At 33.4% G+C, this 21,454-nt stretch overlaps 1 protein-coding gene across 3 annotated transcripts; it reads left to right on the top strand.

Moving 5' to 3' along the window:
* Positions 1 to 7,277: 7,277 nt before the first annotated feature.
* On the top strand, positions 7,278 to 15,863 carry LOC141587211 (ent-kaurenoic acid oxidase-like). Of its 3 annotated transcripts, XM_074408662.1 has the most exons (9): positions 7,332 to 7,603; positions 7,707 to 8,031; positions 10,178 to 10,327; positions 10,488 to 10,745; positions 11,077 to 11,160; positions 11,914 to 11,992; positions 13,358 to 13,464; positions 14,099 to 14,218; positions 15,442 to 15,602. In XM_074408662.1, the coding sequence occupies exons 1-8, from the start codon at positions 7,368 to 7,370 to the stop codon at positions 14,216 to 14,218; spliced, it is 1,359 nt and encodes a 452-aa protein (XP_074264763.1). In that variant the 5' UTR covers positions 7,332 to 7,367; the 3' UTR covers positions 15,442 to 15,602. The 3 variants fall into 3 exon arrangements, with proteins under 3 accessions (XP_074264761.1, XP_074264762.1, XP_074264763.1); XM_074408660.1 differs by lacking the exon at positions 11,077 to 11,160 and having other exon boundaries at positions 7,278 to 7,603; positions 15,442 to 15,863; XM_074408661.1 differs by lacking the exons at positions 13,358 to 13,464; positions 14,099 to 14,218 and having other exon boundaries at positions 7,278 to 7,603; positions 15,442 to 15,546.
* The last annotated feature ends 5,591 nt before the right edge of the window (positions 15,864 to 21,454 follow it).

Genomic DNA, 21,454 nt, shown 5'->3' with positions numbered 1-21,454 from the left:
TGCATACATACCCATGTAGGCACAACCTTCACTTCTTACTTCAAGAGTTCAATATATATTGTCCAAGGTTTAATAATAAAAGGTTTACTATCAAATATATAATATGCTCTATTTATTTTTGTAATTTAATTAATTTTTCTTTTACTTTTGCATTTTTTTATGTTTCTTTTTTATTAATTTCTGTATTTTTATGGATTTCGTCACTTTATATGAAGATTTCTTTATTTATTTATAAAATTTTCCCGAATTTAATAATTAATATTTACTATCCGTTTCTTTAATTTTATTTAAAAATTGTGATCTTTTTTCCCGTGATTGTAAACTTGGAAGTAGATCTGTAATTTTTTGTTTGATTTTCATGTTAAATTATTTTTTTTAAAAATGTAAAAAAAATAATTAATTTTTCCAGTATTTATGAATTTATGTCCCATAATATGAAGATTTTTTAATTTATGTAAAAAGTTTACTCGAATTTATATATCCCGGTATTTAACAACCTATTTCTTTTAAGTTCATTACTTAAATTACAATCATTTAAGTGAAATTGTATTTACTATTTAGAATTTCCGTCCCATAATTATAAATTTAATAGTTTATGTAAATTAATAATTATAAACTATTTTTCTGGATTTTTAATTTATGTAAATTTATAATTACAAATTTAATAATTTTTTTTTACTGTAATTGTAAATTTGGAATATATAATTTGACCCAGTCTTTACCTGCTTCATTGATTCAATACTCGAAATTAAAAAATGCAGGAAGTAAATTTAAATTTGGAATATATATTTATATAATATGTGAAATTGTATATTTATTAGTATTATTATTATTATTTTTTGTGATACACATTGTATATTTATTATAGATGCAAATATTAAATGTTAATTAAATTGAAGATTTAAAGCTGATGCACCTAGAATTGAACAAACATTGACGTCTAATTAATTCAGACATGAAACATGGGCCTAAAAATAAGGAATCAAAAAGTTGCCTTTGAAATGTTGACTTTCAACCACAGACTGACACATCAGCTCTGTAGTTGTTCTTTTAATGAATAGGATATGAAGAGTGGGCTCATTTTCACTTCTCTTGAATCCGGTAGTTTGAAAGAATGAATCGAAATTGATATACCAAGCACGCGGTGCTTGTTTTAGCCCGTACAAATATTTTCTCATCCTATAAACGTTGTTTTCATTATAATCCACCTCAAAGGCTTGTGGATGTGAGACATACACCTCTTCTTTCAAGTCTCCATTTATGAATGCAGAGTTCACATCGAATTGATACACAGGGAGCTGTAATTGAGCAAAGATAGCAAGAAATTACCTTATTGTCTCAAATCGTGCAACGGGTGAGAATGCCTCATCAAAATCTACCCCTTGCTGCTGTGAAGTGCCCTTAGCGACCAGTCTACATTTGTGCTTCTGAATGCTACAATAATAATTGTATTTTAGCCCGATGATATTCTTATCCACTGGTTGATCAACTAATTCCCAAGTCCGATTCTTCTTAATTGAATACATTTTCGCTTCCATTGCCTCCCATCATTCACAACTTTCAGTAGCATCATTGAAAGCATAAGGGTCATGCACATATAAGGCAAAGTTATCTCATTAGATGAATCTGAAGTGGAACTTTGTGGAGATGAATTACTTGTACTTGCTGAAATATTAGAGGATGAGCTGTGAGGATCGAGTTGACTGATTGTTGTCTTGGTGAGATGGAGTACCGCAAATATTCCAAATTGATCATGTAAATATTGAAAGTATTATTATTCTTTATTATGTAAATTATTTACTTACTAGTTGCTAGGTTATGTACACTATAAATACAGTATCCTTCTCAATGTTAATATACAATTTCATTCACAAACTTATATCTCTTATACCAGGCAGTAAGTCATTTGAGATGCCGAGTCATTGTTATTATTTTGGTCCACTTCAATACCCACTGGATCAACTGTTTCCATGCTGGATGCTATTGAATTTTGCTCATTAACACTCCATGCTTACCTTTCTTCTTCATTAAACCTGACATCTCTACTTACAATCACCTTACCATTCACTAGGTTATATAATTTATATGCTTTAGATTTAGTACTATAGCCAACAAAAACTTATTTTTCAGATTTACTGTCAAGTTTGTAGGGTAAGTTAGAAGGAATTAAAGGATAAGCAATACAACCAAAAATTTTCAAGTGTTTTACTCGAGGTTTTTTACCCCTCCACGCTTCAAATGAAGTTCGATTCAGCACAGCTCTGGTAGGTGATACATTATGCAAATACACAGCGGTTGCTAATGTTTATCCCCATAATTTGTTTGTAAGACCCTTTGCGAGCAACATGCTTATAGCCATTTCAACCACTAATTTGTTTCTACGCTTGGCCACGCCATTTTTTTGAGTGGTATAAGGTGTAGCAAGCTCTCTACGTATGCAATGCTCATCACCAAAATCATTGAGCTCGTTAGATAAAAATTCACCATCGCGAGCTCTACGGAGATCCTTTATGCGCTTGTCATTTTGGTTCTCAACCAACCCCTTAATTTTTTTGAAATACACAAAGGCTTCAGGCTTTTATTTCAATAAATAAACCCAGCTCATCCGAATATAGTCATCACTAAAGAAAATGAAATATCGAAAACCTCTGATTGAATCGGTTTTCATAGGCCCACAAAAGATCAGTATGAACTAGCTCAATAAATTTACTACCTCTCCAAGCATCTCCAGAGTAAAATGACAGCTTATATTACTTGCCATACATAAAACCTTCACAAAAGCCACGTTCACCAATATGCAGTCCAATAACCATTTCATTTTGACTCAAAACTTTTAAACTTTTCACATTTAAATGACCAACGCATAAATGCCATAGCCTAATTTCACCATCTCCTTTTACAACCAAAGCCTTACTCACATCATTTGACACATCTAGTGAAAACATTTTGTTTCGAGTCATAGGAACACTAGTTATCAAATTTCCATTTATTTCATTAGTAATGGTGTAACCCTCATTCTCAGAGATAACAGAATAACCACTCTTAACTAACTGACCAACACTTAACAAATTGTAAGCTAAGCTAGGCAAAAAATTAACATCATAAGTGAGTTTATTATCACCCTGTTTTGTTTTTATACTCATTGTACCTCACTTTTTAGCGCCTTGTTAGGATATTTAAACATAGACCTTGTGCAAGACATGTGGTTTGAGCATCTACTATCAACAAACGATATATTATCAGCAACACCATTTCACTGAAGCATAGCCATAAAAAATTTGGACTCCTCTTCGACTTTCTCGACAAAATACGCCTTTTGCTCGGCACTCTGTTTAAATCAACAGTTAGCTTCTTTGTAGCCATATTTCTTACAGCATCTGCATTATATCAAACTATCTCCCGAAAACCCTCGTCCGCGTCCTCGGCCGCGAAAACCTCCTCGTTCATTTCCTTTTCCAGAATTTTCAGTCTTCCCCATAGAAGAAGACTTCCCCTGCACATTAAATGCCTTCTCCTCTACTGTAGGAGATGATTTTTTAGCCCGTCTTCATGACCTAACAAAGAATTCATCATTTCATCAAATATATAAGTGGATAAGTTATTTGATTCCTCAATATCAGGCACAACATAATCGAAATCGGCATTGAAACTACGTAATACTTTACTTACGATAGTTTTATAATGTGGCTCATATATACACACATTTAACCCTTTAACCAACCTTATTTTGGATGCTATTATGGTCTATAGTCAGTTTCTTAGTCAATTGCTTCCTATTTGCTTTCCTAGTGCATTCTATAAGTCTTGTAGAAAATGAGTTAAAAGAGGCGGAATTCCCGACTTTTGCGCACACTTGGGCGCTAGTTAATGACACTAGAAGATTAGCATGAAAAGGAGGCAAGAATGAAGACCTAAGGACATTAGATACAAGATTTAGGAGGGATATGTGGAAGCCCTTTGACTACAAGTCAACCTCAAAGGGTTATGGGGTCATTAGAAGCAAAGAGGAGGAAACTGGTACCTATCCCGCCCGAGATAGATCCATCCTTCTCGAGATAGGACCTTATTACAGCAACTCGCTTGAGATGATTGCAACCTGCTCGAGTTGAAGCTCAGTATGGCCGAAAATCGCTTAACTCGCACGAGTTCTTCTGCAGCTCGAGCATGACATTTGTTTACTTCCCCTATTCCGCATTTTCCCTAATATACCCTTCCTAAGCCTAATCTTGTACTTACTATAAATACCACATTTGTAATAATTTGGAGATTAATTTCTCTTAGAGGAGGCTAAGCTTAGATTAGAAGTAGATTAGTTTTAATTTTTCCTCAATTTACATCAATCTTTCAATACTTGTTAATTATTTTAGTCATAGATCTCTTGGGTTTAAACTTAAAGATTAGTAACAAGTCTTCACCTTTATTCAAGGATTCATCTTTCCATTGCTTTTTCTTTGTTAATTTGTTGGTATATTTTTCCTAATCTCTCCTTTATTTACTGTTCTTCCTTCATTAAGTTTGCTCAGTACTTGTCTCAATCATCATGACTAGTTTAGATTCTATGATTATTGTTGTTGTTAGTGTATTTATCATGATGATTAATGAGAAATGATCTTGCTAGGATTAATGGGGGATTATGGGTATGATTATGGGTTAATCTTCCCGTGTTGGGTTCAATTGTTGACTACTTGTCTTGCTTTTAGCATATGCACTCTATATGTTTGATGAAATGCTTGTGTGGCCACCTTGCATGAATCTCTAGTTGTTTATAAGCACCCATAAGAATGAGAGTCTTGGATTGCATTAGACCTTGTATATTGCTAATAAATCAATCTGTGTACGGGAGAGCTAGCTCGTGTTGGTCTACGGTGGGGTTGTTAGATCGAGAGCCTAAACCCATTTGCCTAAGTAAGACTACAATCAACATGTGACCCAACCTTCTATAGTTACCTTAATCACCCATATGAATTCACTCTTCCCAGTTTTCCTTCTTGTTGACTTAATTCTTTTTATTTACTTGCCTTTCATTAGTTTAGACTATAAACCCCATTTAATTGTGACAACCATAGCATTAGTACAGTTAGATTGAGCAATTTGGATACCCCCGTCCATTAGGTTCGACTCCGACTTATTACCTATACTAAGTTGGATATCAATGTGTTTGAGAGTGAATGACGTGTTTGGTTTCCTCTATTTTGTTAAAACTTCTGTAAGTTTGGCTTTCTTATTCACTAAAAACATGTCATTAGTAATGGCGTATTTAGTCCGTATTTCAAGATTTAAAAACACAAACCTGCATAGACTCCATGTTGACAAATAATTTCAAAAAAGTCTAAAATCCAAATACTTTATTTTTAAACATTATTTTAATAATTCGTTCGTCTCTTCATTGTACACCTTATAAATACCTTGCATTTACGATAATTTAAAAAAACTTTTGCTTATATGAATCTTACATGTGACTCTCTTTAGGATTGTAGTCATTTTCGCAAATCTCATCACTAGTGAATGCCATGAAACACAAATAACGTGTTTTTATGTAATTTTTAGACACAACATGACCTAACGGAAGATAATGTCATTTTGTATGTCCCAGATTCACAAAATCTCACTTTAGACGGACACTATTCGTTTAAAATTGTAGACGGGTCAAACATGTCACCACTTTTATAATAAGACAAACAACAAATGGAATGGTGGAGGTTGTCTTATTATGAAATGGTGACATATTTAACCCGTATACATCTTTAGACGGATATACTCATCTACAATGAGACTAATTGCTCAGGATCTGACCGGTTTTCAATGAGAGAATATTGAGTCTCCTTTACAAATGAAAAGAAGTTTTATGTTAAAACCATTTAGCAATTGGAATTGTTTCTCGCGAGTAGTTTCTAAAGTGTTTATTCCATTTGTCCATATTAAAGAAGCATAAATTCTCATTATAGACGGCGTATATTCGTCTATAGTTATAAACGGGCCAAATATCCATGAAAATAGTACTGGTGACATTTGACGTTAAGGTGATGACATTTGACCCGTTTTGCTTAAAGTGGGTGGATATTTGGCCCGTCTATAACTATAGACGGATATACCCCGTCTATCCGTCTATTTCGAGACGCTTTGAAGAAGAAGGGCCTTTTTCCCTAACCCGCTCCCGTGATGTAACTGATGTAACTAAAACTTACTCTTTTTCATTTATGTTAATGTTCATCTTGGCCAAAAAAAACAAGGGCCTCTCTTTACGAGTTAAAAGTTAAATATGTTCAAATTTGAGCCGACTCGTAAATCCTGACCTGCGACCCAGTAAATTCGTAATCCAATTGATCCATTAAATTAGGGTGGAAATCTAACCTGGCCCGTTAGGGGACCCCATAGTTCAAAGATAAGCTTATGTTTTAATTTGAAGTTAGTAACATGAGAACTAAATTTTATAAGCCATATATATCACTAAAATATTACTCCCCTCGTCCACTTTGGAACGACTTAAGTGATGAACTACCTATTTTTGTTACTCCTTGAATTAAAGAGAGTTACTCCATACAATATTCGATAATGTTAGTTAACTATTTATGGATGATCAAGCTTTTTCCAGACTGTAATTGTTTCGATATAACTATATAAGTATAATAAGAAATGAATATGATGAAAATATTAAGATCTCAAATATGATTAAATTTACTAATTTTATAAGTTAGGTTTGTGTGAGACAGTTTTACATTAATATAGTTGTAAAACGAATTTGAATACAATCTTATTAGTGTGGGTAAAAGTGGTTACGAAAAACCCTATTTTACGACGGCTTTACACAAATATTTGTACAACTTTATTATTTTCAATTTTAAAAATGTTGAATAAAAAGCGTTGGAAAATACTCCCTTCTATTGTCTATGTTCTTCCACATTTATTTTTGGGTAGAATTTAGTGCGATGATGATATGTGAATGTAAATGAAAATACGAGAGAGAATGTGGAGTCATAAGTTACTATAACCATGAAAAATAGACAAATAAGAAAATTAAAAGATATTTGTGAATTTATCGTTTTAGGAAATACGGGAGATGTTAGAGAATAAAAGGGAGTATATTTCTTAACGTCTTTAACCGGACCCTCTCTACACAACTTGATCCAATTAACAGGTGTAGTCCACTTTTCACAAATCCCTATTTGCCATTAATCACAAGAAACGTGCGTTTACAGAGCTTTTTGGGCAGGACCCAACATGACCACTGAAGTCCTGGGCTTGTATGTCAAGTTCTCAGGTTTCCTACTTCAATATGAAGTATATGTGTGTATCAATGTGCCTATTTATAGCGGCTATAAAAACTTATATGAGAACGCGCATATTAAGAGCAATTAGTACGGAGTATAATGGAGATTAATATGGTGTGCGTGATTCATTCATTAGTATGGCCACTAATAGCATGTCTCTTTTGGTGGTGGAATGAGATCTGGTATGGAGCCTCGGTTAGGGCTAGGCGTAAGTTATTGAATATTAAATTACCGCCGGGTCACTTGGGGATCCCTATATTTGGGGACTGCTCTTTTTTATGGTACTTTCATTTCCTCCTTCGTCCCGACAATTATATAATGTCCAAGATGCAGAAGTAAGTTGCTCTATACTACTCCCGTAAAATATACTCCTTTTCATTCATTTTACTCGTTTTAAGTTTAATTTGGATATGCTTACCGTAAATTTGACAAATATAGGTACGGGAATAATGTAGGAGCATACACAACATTTCTGTACGGATCTCCGGCCATAATAGCATGCTCACCATCACTTTGTAAAAGCATATTAAAAGCAACAACGGGTTTTAAACAAGGATGGCCTTCAAGTGAAGTATTAGGAACTCATTCTGTAATAACTATTCATGGATCACGTCATCAGTACATCAAGGGCCTTCTCACAAGCGAGTTCAACCAGCGTGGCACCCTTACTCAAGTTGCGCAACAATTACAGCCGTGTATCGTAGCTGCTCTTCAGTCATGGTTTCAAATGGGCCAAATAAATACCTTCGATCAAGTAAAAAGGGTAAGCTAAGTAATATCTTGTATAACACTCTCTTCCTCCTAATAAATTCCTTATGTTTGTTTTAGCTACAAGAATCAATGATAAGAAAAATGACTTGCTTAAAGAGCAATTAATCTCATTATAGACAGATATATCTGTCTGTAGTGAAAAACGGGTCGAATATACTTAAAGTGATAATATTTTTAGGCCCAGCGTGCAATTTGTTGCTTGTCTTATGCTTAAAGTGGATGAATATTTAGCCCGTTTATCTCCCTTGTCTAATGAGAATTTGTGCTTAAAGAGATACTTCTAAATAGTACGTCTCAAATATTGAAAACTTATACATGCTTAATTAAATTGAAAAGGTAAAGAAATGTTCGACCCACACACCCAAATAAGAAATGGGTGACGAGAATTGATCAGCACATTATTATTATTATGTGCCCTCAAGATTCATCTTTTGAATGGATTGTGTGTATTTTTAGAGAGCTAGGGGGTGAGTCGAAGTCGTATGCTCCCAAAAATACGTAATAAAGTCCTATTACCTTAACTATATAGTAGAGGTAAGTCGGGTGTCGAATTCACAGGGAAGGCGATGTAATTAATGTGTAAAAGTAAAGAGTACAAGTAACAATAATAGGGGGGTTTTGTGGTTGAATAAGCTAATGACTACTAAGACAAAGTAATAAAGATGATTAATTCAGATAATTAAAGGTCTGTCAACAAACATCCACTATCAACAAACTAATTGGTCTTTGATTGTCTTTAATTCAATTACTCTCATCAAGTACTTTATTGTGGAAATACAAGTTTCCTTCTCCATCTTAAGTTTAGTCAACTAACTCGAAACACGATATTAGAAGACCCTAATTATTGAATAATCTAAGCCAAGCGTCTAGATTTAATCCAACAACAGCATTAACAATCCAAGGAAGCAATAAAGATAACGATCTTTAATACACGCGGTTAACGATTCGAATTATATGTTTAGTCTCTATTTCGTCCTAATAACGATGAAACACATACAAATTATTAGGGTAAAGTTTGCTACTTTAATCTAGATTAATTGAACGATTACGGATTCAATTTCTAAACATGCAATAGATTAAAGTAAACAATTACCAATTGATCAGATTAGTAAAAAGAAACAATAATCATAAAATACGAGCAAGAGACATAAACAATACTTGAGAAATAAAAGAGAGAAAGAACAATCTCACAATTTAATTAATTGATAGCTTCAATTGTGTTGATCCAAGAAAGGGAGGATTAGTTCCTCATAATTTCTAAGCAAAAGCAAATAGGGTTCTAAGAGTTTTTTCCAAATTACTAGTTGAATGAATAATAATCATGATAATATGAACTTAATACTTAACCTAATAATAATAATAATAATAATAATAATAATAATAATAATAATAATAATAATAATAATAATAATAATAATAATAATAATAATATTCGTAGCTGTAAATTGGAAACAAAGAAAATAAAACACGAGTAGAGCTGAGACACGGGCGACCCGCGCCACTTTCTGGTCCAGAAAACGTTGTTACGTCTTTTCGCTTTATTCCTTCCGTGCATCCTAAACCTTATGATTGCTGACCAATTAGTAAATGTTGGCCCAATATTGGACACACCCACGTGATGTGCACCCTACAACTAGATAGTGGACTTTTATAATTTCTTGGCTATTCTTCTCATTGCATTAGCCCATTTGACATTCTCATCTTCATCCAATACCTCTTTGTCTTGAATCCACATATTGAGTTCGTTACCCATTCGTAAGATAAACCAAAAATTACACTTGATGTTAAAATTCCACTTAAATATCCCAAACACAATAAATATTGTAAAATGAGAATTTATACAATTATGCCCCTAGAAACTCACTCATTCCAAGAATAATCACCCAAATCGACATTCATATACCGTAATAAACCCATCTCATCACTAGGGTAACTAAACGGTCTTAATCATACACGAATACCATTGTTTATACAACGAACGTTTTTTTAATTATTGACAACACTACAACGAAGAGTTCCCTATTTGTCATGTAAACGTTATTCCTCTATCGAATTATATCCGTATATAATTATAGACCCTAATATATAAGATTATGTGACATTTGAATTGCCTTTGTACATGAAATGAAATTAAATAGGTAGCACTGGAGTTTATGGGAAGATACATGGGTGGTCTAGAATTAGGTCCTGAAATAGATGCTCTGAACAAGTTATTCTCAGCCGTGAATGAAGGAGTCAGAGCTCAGCCATGGAACTTCCCCGGAATGCCTTTCCGTCATGCCCTTCAGGTTTCTTTTTGAAAAAATTATTAAAATATTGCAATGTAAATAGAATTGATGGAATAGATATTATGAAAAATACCGGAGTAGTAAATACTCCGGCCATACTGTTTATGATTCCTCCTTTATTATTACATTACCAATGGTCATTTTTTTTTGTTAAATATAGTGTAGAAAGAAGCTTACCGAAAAACTGACGTTGCAATTGATGAAGAAGAAAAAGGAGGGTAAGAATATTGGGGCAACAAGTGATATGATGGATAGGTTGATGCAAAGCAAGGATAAAGAAGGGAGACATTTAAGCGATGAAGAAGTGGTAGATAATGTTTTGAGTAACATTGCCATAAGTTATATTGGTATTGCATATCCTGTTACTTGGGCCATGTACCTTCTAGCCAAGAATCCCCATGTTCTTCAAAAACTCCGGGTAATAAAATTACCTTTACTTAATAATTGCTTATTATTTGCATTGATATAAAGTTTAACATTGATTATTATTTGAATTATAAAGAACATAAAAACTCGTACTAGCTAGTGTATACAAGTATTATGATAAAACACTATCTAATTTACCCAAAAACCTATGACATTTCGAACCTGTTTTAATAACTTTCTTAAGTTATGATATGGATGATTGCATACAAGCGTATTAGAGTTATTATATTTTTATGTTCATTAATTTGTTCAAATCCTAGACCATCAACATTTAATAATATATTCATATTGTGATATTGATGATATCAAATATCGAAATATAGGAAGAGAATATGGAAATGGCTAGGGAGAAAAATGGTGCTGGCGTGACATACAAAGATTTCCTGAGATTGGAATACACAAACAAGGTGTGGAATATATGAGCTATCCCCCACTAAAATTTTGTAATTGTTTTATTTATGCTTTTTCCTAGTTTGTACCAGTAATTCGTAACCACTAGACCCAAATTTCAATGTTTTTGCCTTCAAACCATGATATTATAATCTCATTCAAATTACTAACAAGAAAGTTTGAATGTGACTTAAAAAGTAATTGAGGACATATTTTAACTGCTTAAATCAATTCGTTCGTACTTCAGTATTAATATTTATAATGTCTAAAAAGTGATCATATTCCCTACATTATTTTGGCCATTGGGTTTCATAATTTTTTTTTTCTGATAAGGAATAAATCAAATGAAAATATTCATAAAAAGAGAAATTATAGTTAATCTACCTCATACACACTCCCATCATTTGTTTAGTCATTTTTTACGGGCATTTTAATTACTTGTTTACCTTTCTATTATGATAATGTCTTGCATAGATGAGTAAATTTATTATCCACCTACTTTTAGAATAACTTCTTATTCATCGACAATAGCAGCAATGCGACTTATTGTTCTTTCTTGATTTCCGTGCCAAAAACAAAGTTAAATAGATTTCCACATGAGGGAATAGTTCCTAGTTTACATAAACGACCAAAAAATATTTTATGTCAACTTACGAGCTACGGAGTAGGAATCAACATTGATTTGCTCTAATGTACTTAGATCTGAGTAATTAGTTCCTTCATTCTAGGGAAATAGAATTTTATATAAAACATAATGTAACAATTTGCAGGTTGTGGAAGAAACTATTAGAATAGCTAACATTTCTGGCTTCGTATTCAAGAAAGCTACTGAAGACATAAAATTTGAAGGTACGCCCATAATATTTAACTAAAATATGGTAACGTGTCACACTTCAACCGCATATACGAAATTATAATCAATATATCATAGCTAAAGCTCAAAACTCAAGCTCAAATTATATGGTAGAGCTATGTCGAACCTAAAAATATTGAATATATTTCAATTGTAATAGGTGAGTTTTAATTTTTCGTAACGTTACTTTTTACTAGATATAGTCATATCACTTGGTAAAGTTGTAGTTTACAAGCTATTGTTACCCATTAATCTTTGTTCATTTTTTTTTCTATAAAATTGTATCTACTTGCGTGGTAAACTGACATCATGAAGATCTATCGCGCTATGAATTGGGTCAAAATCCCGAGCAATAACTTTGGACCATCTTAAACTCAAAATTTAACTAAAATTAAAGAACGTTACCAACAAATAAGTGATTTTGACTTTTAAAGGAAGGTGTAAGAGTGAACTCATATTACTTGGGAGTTGAGGCATGCCTTAACACCACGATATTAAAAGCGTATGCCATGGTATTAATTATTTTTAATATTAATGTCTATAGAAATTAAATGAATAATAAGGAGTAATTTAAAATAGTTATGTGGTTTGAATGGGTGGAGTTTAGTGGTTAAAACTAAATTCACAGGAGATTCAGGTTCAAGCCTCATCAAGAGCAAATCTTGTGGAGCATTCGTGGCTTGAGTCCATGCCATATAGCTTTCGAGCCTGTCACCCTCGGGTGGTTTACCTGGTATACGTGGTTTGCAGGCTATCACGTATTCCCGACGGTTTACCCAGTGCGCACCAAAGGTAGCAGCTGCGGGTTCCCTCATCACCAAAAAAAGAAAAAGTTATTTGAAAGAAAACTGAAGACAATAAAAAGAAAAGAAATAAAAAGAATCTAAACTCACTTTAAGTATATAATCAACGTTCTCTGAATTTTCTTGTAGAGGAATTTTTCGCTCAAAAAATTAAATGAAATTTTATTTCTATTAGAGGAAAACATACCAATTAAAAAGAAAATTACATGAAAATTTATTTCTATTAGAGACAAACATACCAATTGAAAAGAAAAAAAACGTATAAAAACAAGACAAACAAATGGCTACACATTAAGTTAGTCTTGACGTAATGACACAAGGAAGAAAGTCCTATGTTTAGGAGACGAGGTTCAATACATCACACATAATTTATGTCTTTGTTATTGCGATTTCATGCCATAATCATTTGTTAATCTTTGTTTAAAAAGAAATTCTTCTAAAAATAAATAAAGTGAAATAATTAACGAGAATAGAGTAAGTAATATATAAGATAACTTTGTCAAAATAAAATAATGGCAACACTAGAGAATGACTGAAAAAATTGATCAATATGTGTAGGTTATTTGATACCAAAAGGGTGGAATGTACTAGTGTGGCTAAGGCACCTTCACTTCGACCCATCAAATTTTGAGGACCCTTTGACTTTCAATCCAGACAGATGGGATGTATGTCACTCTCACTCATCAAATATTTATATGTATATAATAGTCTTTTACAAATTTAGTCTTACAATTAGGTTTATAAGTCTATTATTTTCCATTACAAAATGATGAATTCGATAATAAATCAAATGATAAATAATTGGACGTATTCTAATGATAATAAAAGAATGATAATATGCATGCAATCATTTTTCCAATGTTTTTGAAAAATTTGTTTAATGCTTTGTTATAGTCTCTTCGTTACAATTATAGATTTTTTTTACATTTATATTTAAAAAATGTTTAATGACTAATTGACATTCACTTGTATTTTATTTTACTTGTCATTATATAACAACAACTATAATTGGTCTTCTCCATCTTTCTTAATTTTATGCCAAAGTAAAGATAGATAAATGACCAGAAAAAGAAGAGTGAGTTATTATTTATAAGACAAGTTTTTAATTTTAATTTTATTAAAAAAAAAAGATTTTACGATATCTATATTGTCAATTTAATGTGACAATATTTACTTGTACTCTATGACTTTTAAAGATTAAATTAGATTTCTCTTAAATTTATAGTGGTTATATAAAAACAAAAAAAGAAATAAAGAATATCATTTAATTGTAAAAATATTACCAATTGTATTTGGCAGTCTCTTCCAAAACACGGAACATACCTCCCTTTTGGAGGAGGAGTAAGAACTTGTCCCGGAAGTACGATGTCTCGTCTCATTACTATTCTTTTTCTCCATCACCATGGCTATTGGATATAGGTAACATTTTTCGCTTATATGATCATGATATAATAATAGGGTTTAGTTTAGTTTTATCTATTTTATAAAGTTACGCTGACTCTTAATTATATTTCGATAAATGTCATTTAAATATGTTACATAAGCTCTAATTTCAAGATAAACTCAAACAATAAAAATAAGAGGTAATGGTAAGTAAAAACGTATGATATCAAGCCGAAAAAAAATAAGACTAGTATGATGCTCATGAAAAGTGTAGTTTTAATAAGTAGTGTTAAAAGTTAAAATTAATGAAGAAAGTCATATGACCTTCTGATTCTATTTGACTTGAATAATCTAGACCAATACAAACAAATATACACTAAAAAAAATTTATGTTAACAATGCAGAGAAGATATGTCTTATTATCTTCAAGTTGACTAAAAGTAAATGCCTAATCCACATTTCATACTTCAATCATGCCATGGAGAATTAATTCCCACACATATATACACCATTCGTAGAGATAATTCAATTTTCAAATGAATGAATCGGTTGGCATAATATTTCTTGGGGAATCAAATGCTACACAAGTTAAAACAGTTTGTTAATGAACATATTGTAATAAAAGAAAAATATATTAAATACTTATTTAAAACTTATCATGAATCTTTCTAAATTATTAAATAAGTTTTTCATACCCGAGTTAACTAATAAAATGGAAAATACGTAATTCATGTATTAAGCGGAAATGTATTTTGATAATACAAATGTACTCATATAAGATTACATGAATCCTTTTTTATAAGACTTTTATATTCATGTATCACGGTCACGTTTACCATGTGATAATCCCACTATCAGACATGTTCATCCGGCATCACCACAACAGTACTAGCTACATGACATATGCACCATTCCTAACATCATTTTTATCTTTCATTATGCTTGACCATCGTATAAAGAGCTAGATATCGTGTCATCAAATGGTAACTATTAAAGGAACAATCAACACACATTAGTTCATAAAAGAAATGTTTGTTATCGTACAAAAGTGAAAATGTATAATTAGTACAAACATTTTATATTGTTTAGATCGTAATTATGTGAAGTACAATATTCTTATTAGTTACTAAGTAGTTGTAATAATATAGATATGTTCATATTTTCTAACCTTTTTCGCAAATTTATTGGTTATACCTAGAATAACTTTGAAATTTATTTTTACAAATAAGGTTTTCATATATGATTGTTTAAATAAACAGGTGGGAATTAGCTAATCCCGACATGAAAATAATATATCTTTCACATCCTGTACCTGCCGACGGTGTTGATGTTTCCTTTAGCAAGATTTAATGCTAATAATAAGCACGTAGTATATCAACTATCTTTTTTCTTATTATGTATTAATTTACTATTATGTATGTATCCATATTTAACTCGTGTTACATGTATGTATATGGGCATGTGATGAGATGTCACCAAGCTACTTCTTCACGATGTTCCTACATTACCAATTGCACGAGAGATATCTACTTCGCTAAGGCAGTATCATTTGGACTGAATTAGTTTGCTTTTGCCAAAATAATGTATTCTTTGTTACCAAAGATTGTACTCTTTCACTTGTCTTTCTAGTAGGTAAGGTTTAAAAATAAACTTTATATATTATATAAAGTTAATTTAAACATTATGGAAAATATTCTGCTAATTTGCATTTTCTTAATATCTCCCTTGTGAAATTTATGTAGAAATTTTATGAAAATTTGTATAATGAAATTCATAAACTCTTTTCATGAGATCAAATTAAGAAATCAGTTTTTTTTTTTTTTTTTTTTTTTTTTTTTTTTTTTTTTTTGCACCATAGTTAAACTAGTAACTATGTCAAACGTGCAATTCTCAAGTTCTAGTGATGAGAATCATGTCAAAGTTTTAAAGATCCAACGCTAACCACATCATTTATTTTATGGTGTAAGCAAGATAGAAAATTACATTTTTTCCATGTTACAGGCAAATTTTTTTCCAAAAAATTATCATTTCATTTCAATGAGAAAAGAAATTACAGATTGTTTAAAAATTAACACAATAAGAGACTACAATCCAAACAATAGCCACCTATTTACAAATACATTGAACTCTTAGTTCATAAAAATGAGTATTAGAATACAATAACATCCTAACAGATACTATGTACCGAATTCTTCTGACAATAACAATAGGTGTGGACATGGGCCACAAGCCGGTCTGCGGGCGAGATCCGCCTACCGGTTCGTAGTCACGGACCACCTGCACGCCAAGCCAAATTGTGGACATGCAGCGGTCTTTTGAAAGCTACGCTCGGCGGCGTAAAATGCTTTCGACCGGATCGCTTTAGATCGGTAGGTTTCGTCTCGGTAAAGGTCTCAAAACGATGCAGAGATGTTCGGAATCGCCACCAAGCATTTGTGGGATGCTTGGAACCCGTTCGAATCCACTTTATACCTAGGTCAATCAAGGCAAAAAGCGGTGCTTCACATAGGTACTAAAGATAAGGACTTGTCCCACTTTTTTATCATTCTATGCCTAAAATGACTCTCGTACGCCCTGGATAAGGCCATCCACTATCCAAAGGTTCTGAGTAAAGGGTCAGGGTATGTATTGGGAAGCCCTTTAATCGGACACTCAATCCCGCCTGCGTTAGCGGCCTCTACTGATCGATCGTGGTTGTTTAAGTGCAAGAGTTGATAAAACGGTTTAAATGCATGAATGCACATCCAAAAGTCTTAACCTAACACGTGAGAATATTTCCTAAGTCGGTTTGTTTATCCAAATATCAAGAAAATGATGTCGAGTTGGATTTAGATTTATTTACATGAGAGAACGGAAATTAAACATCCATTTACCAAATTCGTATTATGATGCTTAACATGATCCATTTATTTGAAAAAGTGTGTTTAAAAGATAAAGTGTAAAAACATAAACTTGTCGATCTGATCCGTCATGTATTCGGATTAACCGTATTCTGGATCGTCCTAGACAAGTGCTAAAAACGAGGCATAACAGTGTCAGGCAACCCCATTAGGGCATGCGCCTATTGGCGAGGGAAGGGCTCTGCCCAGGTTTTGAAAGGTGGAAATAGGCAAGCTCTTGGGGCGCGAGCCATGAGGCGAGGCAAGAGGTGCCTCCTGGTTGTTAAAATGCTTCTTTAAAACCATATTTGTGTTTAAATGATTTGCAAGTATGATTTGCATGACTCGGAATAATTACTATTATATTAGTAATATTTTTTTGGTGTAAACCGGGGTGTCCACCGTCGACAACAGTGTATAATCCCCTCGCCGCGGGTGCTCTCACGAAGAGGTAAACATGTAAAATGTATAGTTTATAAGTAAAAATGTAAAATGTGTGTCCTTAACCATTTTATCACCGTAATCGAATTAAATCGACATGGTATTTATTTTAACCAAGGGTGACATACAATATGACCAAGATAAATATAAAAATAAAATGAAATAAAAGTGAAAGGAAAATGTTTGATTTGAACTAATTATGTTAAGTTCATTTATTTGTAATTAGTCGATATTTATCATCGCACTCGGATTACACCGACATGGTATAAAGAACCAAGGATGATTATATATTATGACTAATATGTTTGCAAGTGTAAATAAATGGAAAAAATGGTAAATAAAAGAAAAGGGTGTTAAAATACCCATTAAAATGTAATTAACCAATAATATCATCGAGTCACGGAATAAACCGTTATGGTATAAAGGAACCAAGGATGATTTTTATAATGGTCAAAATATTTGTCATAAAAATGAATTAAAATGGTAAAAACCGTAAAAGAAAAGAAGTAAAAATAAAAAGAAAGTGTTGAAGGAAAGACAAACTCAAACACATTTGAGTCTGACCTGGACACCCACAAGAGGCGCGAGCCTCCCTGCATAGCAAGGAGCTTCTGTCTCAGGCCAAAACTTGGTTTTGGCTCATCTAACCTATATTTGAATCGTGTTATGCATTGTTCATGCTCATAAACTCATAAAAAGAGTAAAGACATGAAATAAATGAGATATTTACACCCTCAATCTTACGTATATTGATGTTTGCAACGTAGACGACTTTAGAGACGGTTTTCTCGTAGCGACTACTCATGATCAAAGAAGTTTAAAAAAGTGCTTTAAAAAAGGATTTTGTTTTGAAAATATGTTGAAACATTGTTAATCAAAACATGTTGATTGTTGAATTAAGTTGGTCAAATGGGTCGGTCGAATGCACGGCGACGGTACCAAACAAATTGTGTAAGGCTTGTGTTTACGATCGGTAGGTTGTAAACACGTGTCGATTTTGTGACTTAGGAAGCCGAGTCTAGAAGTTTAAGAGAGAGGTGAGGGGGCAGACACTCGCGTGAGTATTGTGGTTTGTGATGGAGGGTATTTATAGAGAAATGTGGGGTGGTAGGTCGGTTGAGTTTGCTTAGAGGCTAAGCAGACACCCAAAAGAGGCACGAGCCACCTAGTGATTGAAAGGGGTGTATTGTCCCTTTCAATTTGGACGTTGGCTTTGGTCTATCTATTATTTGGTTGGTTTGATTTGTGGTAATCAAATAGTGTAGATACCCGTATCCGTCGATATTGGAATTTATAGAGAACCCGACAAACACCCGATGATGATAGGACACATGTATTTCTTTAGTTGTCATTGTCATTATTTGGAGCTCGTTTTACGATGTAGAATGGGCGTCGTCGATGAAGTATTTTATTAATTTAAATGATATTTAAATTAATGTTTTTTAAGTGAATTCATTTTATTAATTTAAATGATATTTAAATTAAAGCTTTTTTAGAATTTATTTTCTCAAGTTTATTTTATTGAAAATAAAATAAATATTTGATTTGAAAAATCATTTTATGAGTGTATTTGATTTGAAAAATTATTTATTTTAATGTGTTAATCGATTTGAAAAATCGATTTAAAAATCGAAAAAAACTCGTTTTGAACATGTGTTTTTGAGCTCGATTTTAGCTCGGTTTTTGAGCCCGTTTTCTTTACGAATTGGCACGAATCTCGAGTACACTAACCAACCTAGACCACTACCCATCCAACCCCAGTTCGAACCCCATAACCATGGCCCAAATCCCGTCCCAAATCACCCCCAACAGCCCGCGCAAAACACAAAGCAGCCCCTCTGTTTTGCTGCTCAATCCCGAGCCCAAAACCCGCTCCAAACACCACCAAAACCCGTGTCCATTAACCCTAACCCATACCCTAATATCCTACCCATATTACCTTACCTTAACCACCAAGAAAACCCCCCAAACGAACCCTAGAAAACCCCCCAAAAGCTGCTGGACAGCAGCTATGCTCAGCCGAGCCCGTCTGACTCTCCTCCCTTTTAACCTACTTTAACTCCTTATAAATACCACCCCTTCACCATACATTCATTCCTCTAAGTTCTCCATACATCCTACCTTCACTCACAAGCTTTAAACCTCAGAAACAAACCCTAATTGCCTTTCAAAAACCCTCCACAAAATCGACATCCAAACTGAAACAGTTTGTGTCCTCCTCGAAAAACAATTCGTTCCTCCTTCAAACCTCCATCAAAACTCGAGTTTTTTGTTCCTAATTAACCATATAACATCCATATACACATTAGAAAAAGATTTACGAGCCAAATTGCCCTTGAGAGTACACGAAATCCCTCGAAAAACAGAGTGTTATACACTCTGTTTTTGGTTTTGTTCTGTCTGTCCAGTTCTGTTTGTGCTCGTTTTTCGTGCCCAATAACTCAAAACGAGCAGGGGTTGCTTTAATATCTCTGTTCTCCTCTCTTTCTAGTTTTCAAAACATCTTTTAAATCGAATTTTCATCGTGAAACGAGAGAGAAATCGCTGTTTGAAAGTTGCTGTCCAGATTCGATAAAAAACGCGTGTTTGCTTTGTTTCTTCGTCGACGACGGCCTCTCGAGATAAAATCTACCATCGATTACGACCCAAGACGGTGTCAACGATACATGTAGGTTGAGGGTGCATCAAATCCTCCTCTTTCTCCCTTTTATTTCGTTTTTTTATGTTTGTTTTTTATAGTTTGTTTTTATTCGTTTATCGTTTTTGTTTATCGATTGTTTAATTAACTATGAAACTAGTTTAGTCCGAGTATGAGTTAAAGTATCACCATGAACACCCGTGTTGACTTGAGATGGGAAAAGAAACCGCTACATCAGTCGGTCGTACACCCCCGTCTCATTTACATATCCTCGTGTTCAAGGTAGGGCATAAATAAAACGAATTTCTAACTTCGCTCCTCGTCCTTGACCCTTTGTTTGTCTCGGCCAATTCGACCCACCTTAGGACCCGTTGCATGTTAGTATGACTTCTGATTGTTAACATATAACTTATTTAGATGACATTAGATCAATTTAATAACCTAATTAGACACGATAGGTGGCTTTGACATAAGCTTTAAAATCAACTAACAATTCTGTAATTCAATCGAATGCATCTCTCTTTCACATAATTTCTCGCTAGTATGAGAGTGCGTGATTAGAACCTTCTTATTGACACTCGATGAGTTAAATTAATTAGCGAATTTGACCTAACTTGACCCCTTTTAGGCCGTGTAGAATCCCCCTTTGCGCGACATCATCTCAACCGATCAACGTCGTTTTCAACTTGTTTTCTAATTTGTTTCGAGTTCGTTTCGCAATCATTTGATCTAACTAATGAACCTGACCTAGGACCTAGGGTAGCCGTGTTTGGTTTGGCCGTGATTTGGCCGTGTCTTTTGGTCCTTCTGGTTTCGTCCGTTTTATGAATCGCTTGTTCTTTATCGCTTTATAACTTGTAATTTATCGTTTGTTCATCAAGTTGTAATTTTCAAGTTAGTTTCCCTTTATCGAGTCAAAACCACTTTCAAAAAACCTTAATTTTGTTTGGTTAGATGGTTGTGTCCCAATGCATGTAAGAGCGTAGTAAATCGCATGTTGTTTAAAGCAACATGGCCCGGTTTATGCTAATGCATGCTTTGGTGCGAGTCCCTGTGTCTAATTCGATGAGATTAAGTGAAAGCACACATCACGAGGAGTGACCCAAGGCCGTGAGTCATGTAAGCCGTGGGACACCCCTCTTGTGCACGGTTTTCTAGGCCGAATGGCCGTGTAATGTATCGTGTACGGTTTTGTATGTAGCAATTGTATTTAGATCGAGTTGTATCTTTAATTTATTGTTGTGTCGGCATGAAATGCCTGGTTTGTAATAGGTAGATCCCAACGGCTCCCCCATTCCCCCTAAGCCTTGTTTG

The sequence above is a fragment of the Silene latifolia genome, chromosome 6, assembly GCF_048544455.1.
Source record: "Silene latifolia isolate original U9 population chromosome 6, ASM4854445v1, whole genome shotgun sequence".
NCBI classification, from domain to species: Eukaryota; Viridiplantae; Streptophyta; class Magnoliopsida; order Caryophyllales; family Caryophyllaceae; genus Silene; species Silene latifolia.
The sequence above is the reverse complement of the archived record's forward strand: the minus strand, read 5'-3'. Positions and strand labels throughout refer to the sequence as shown.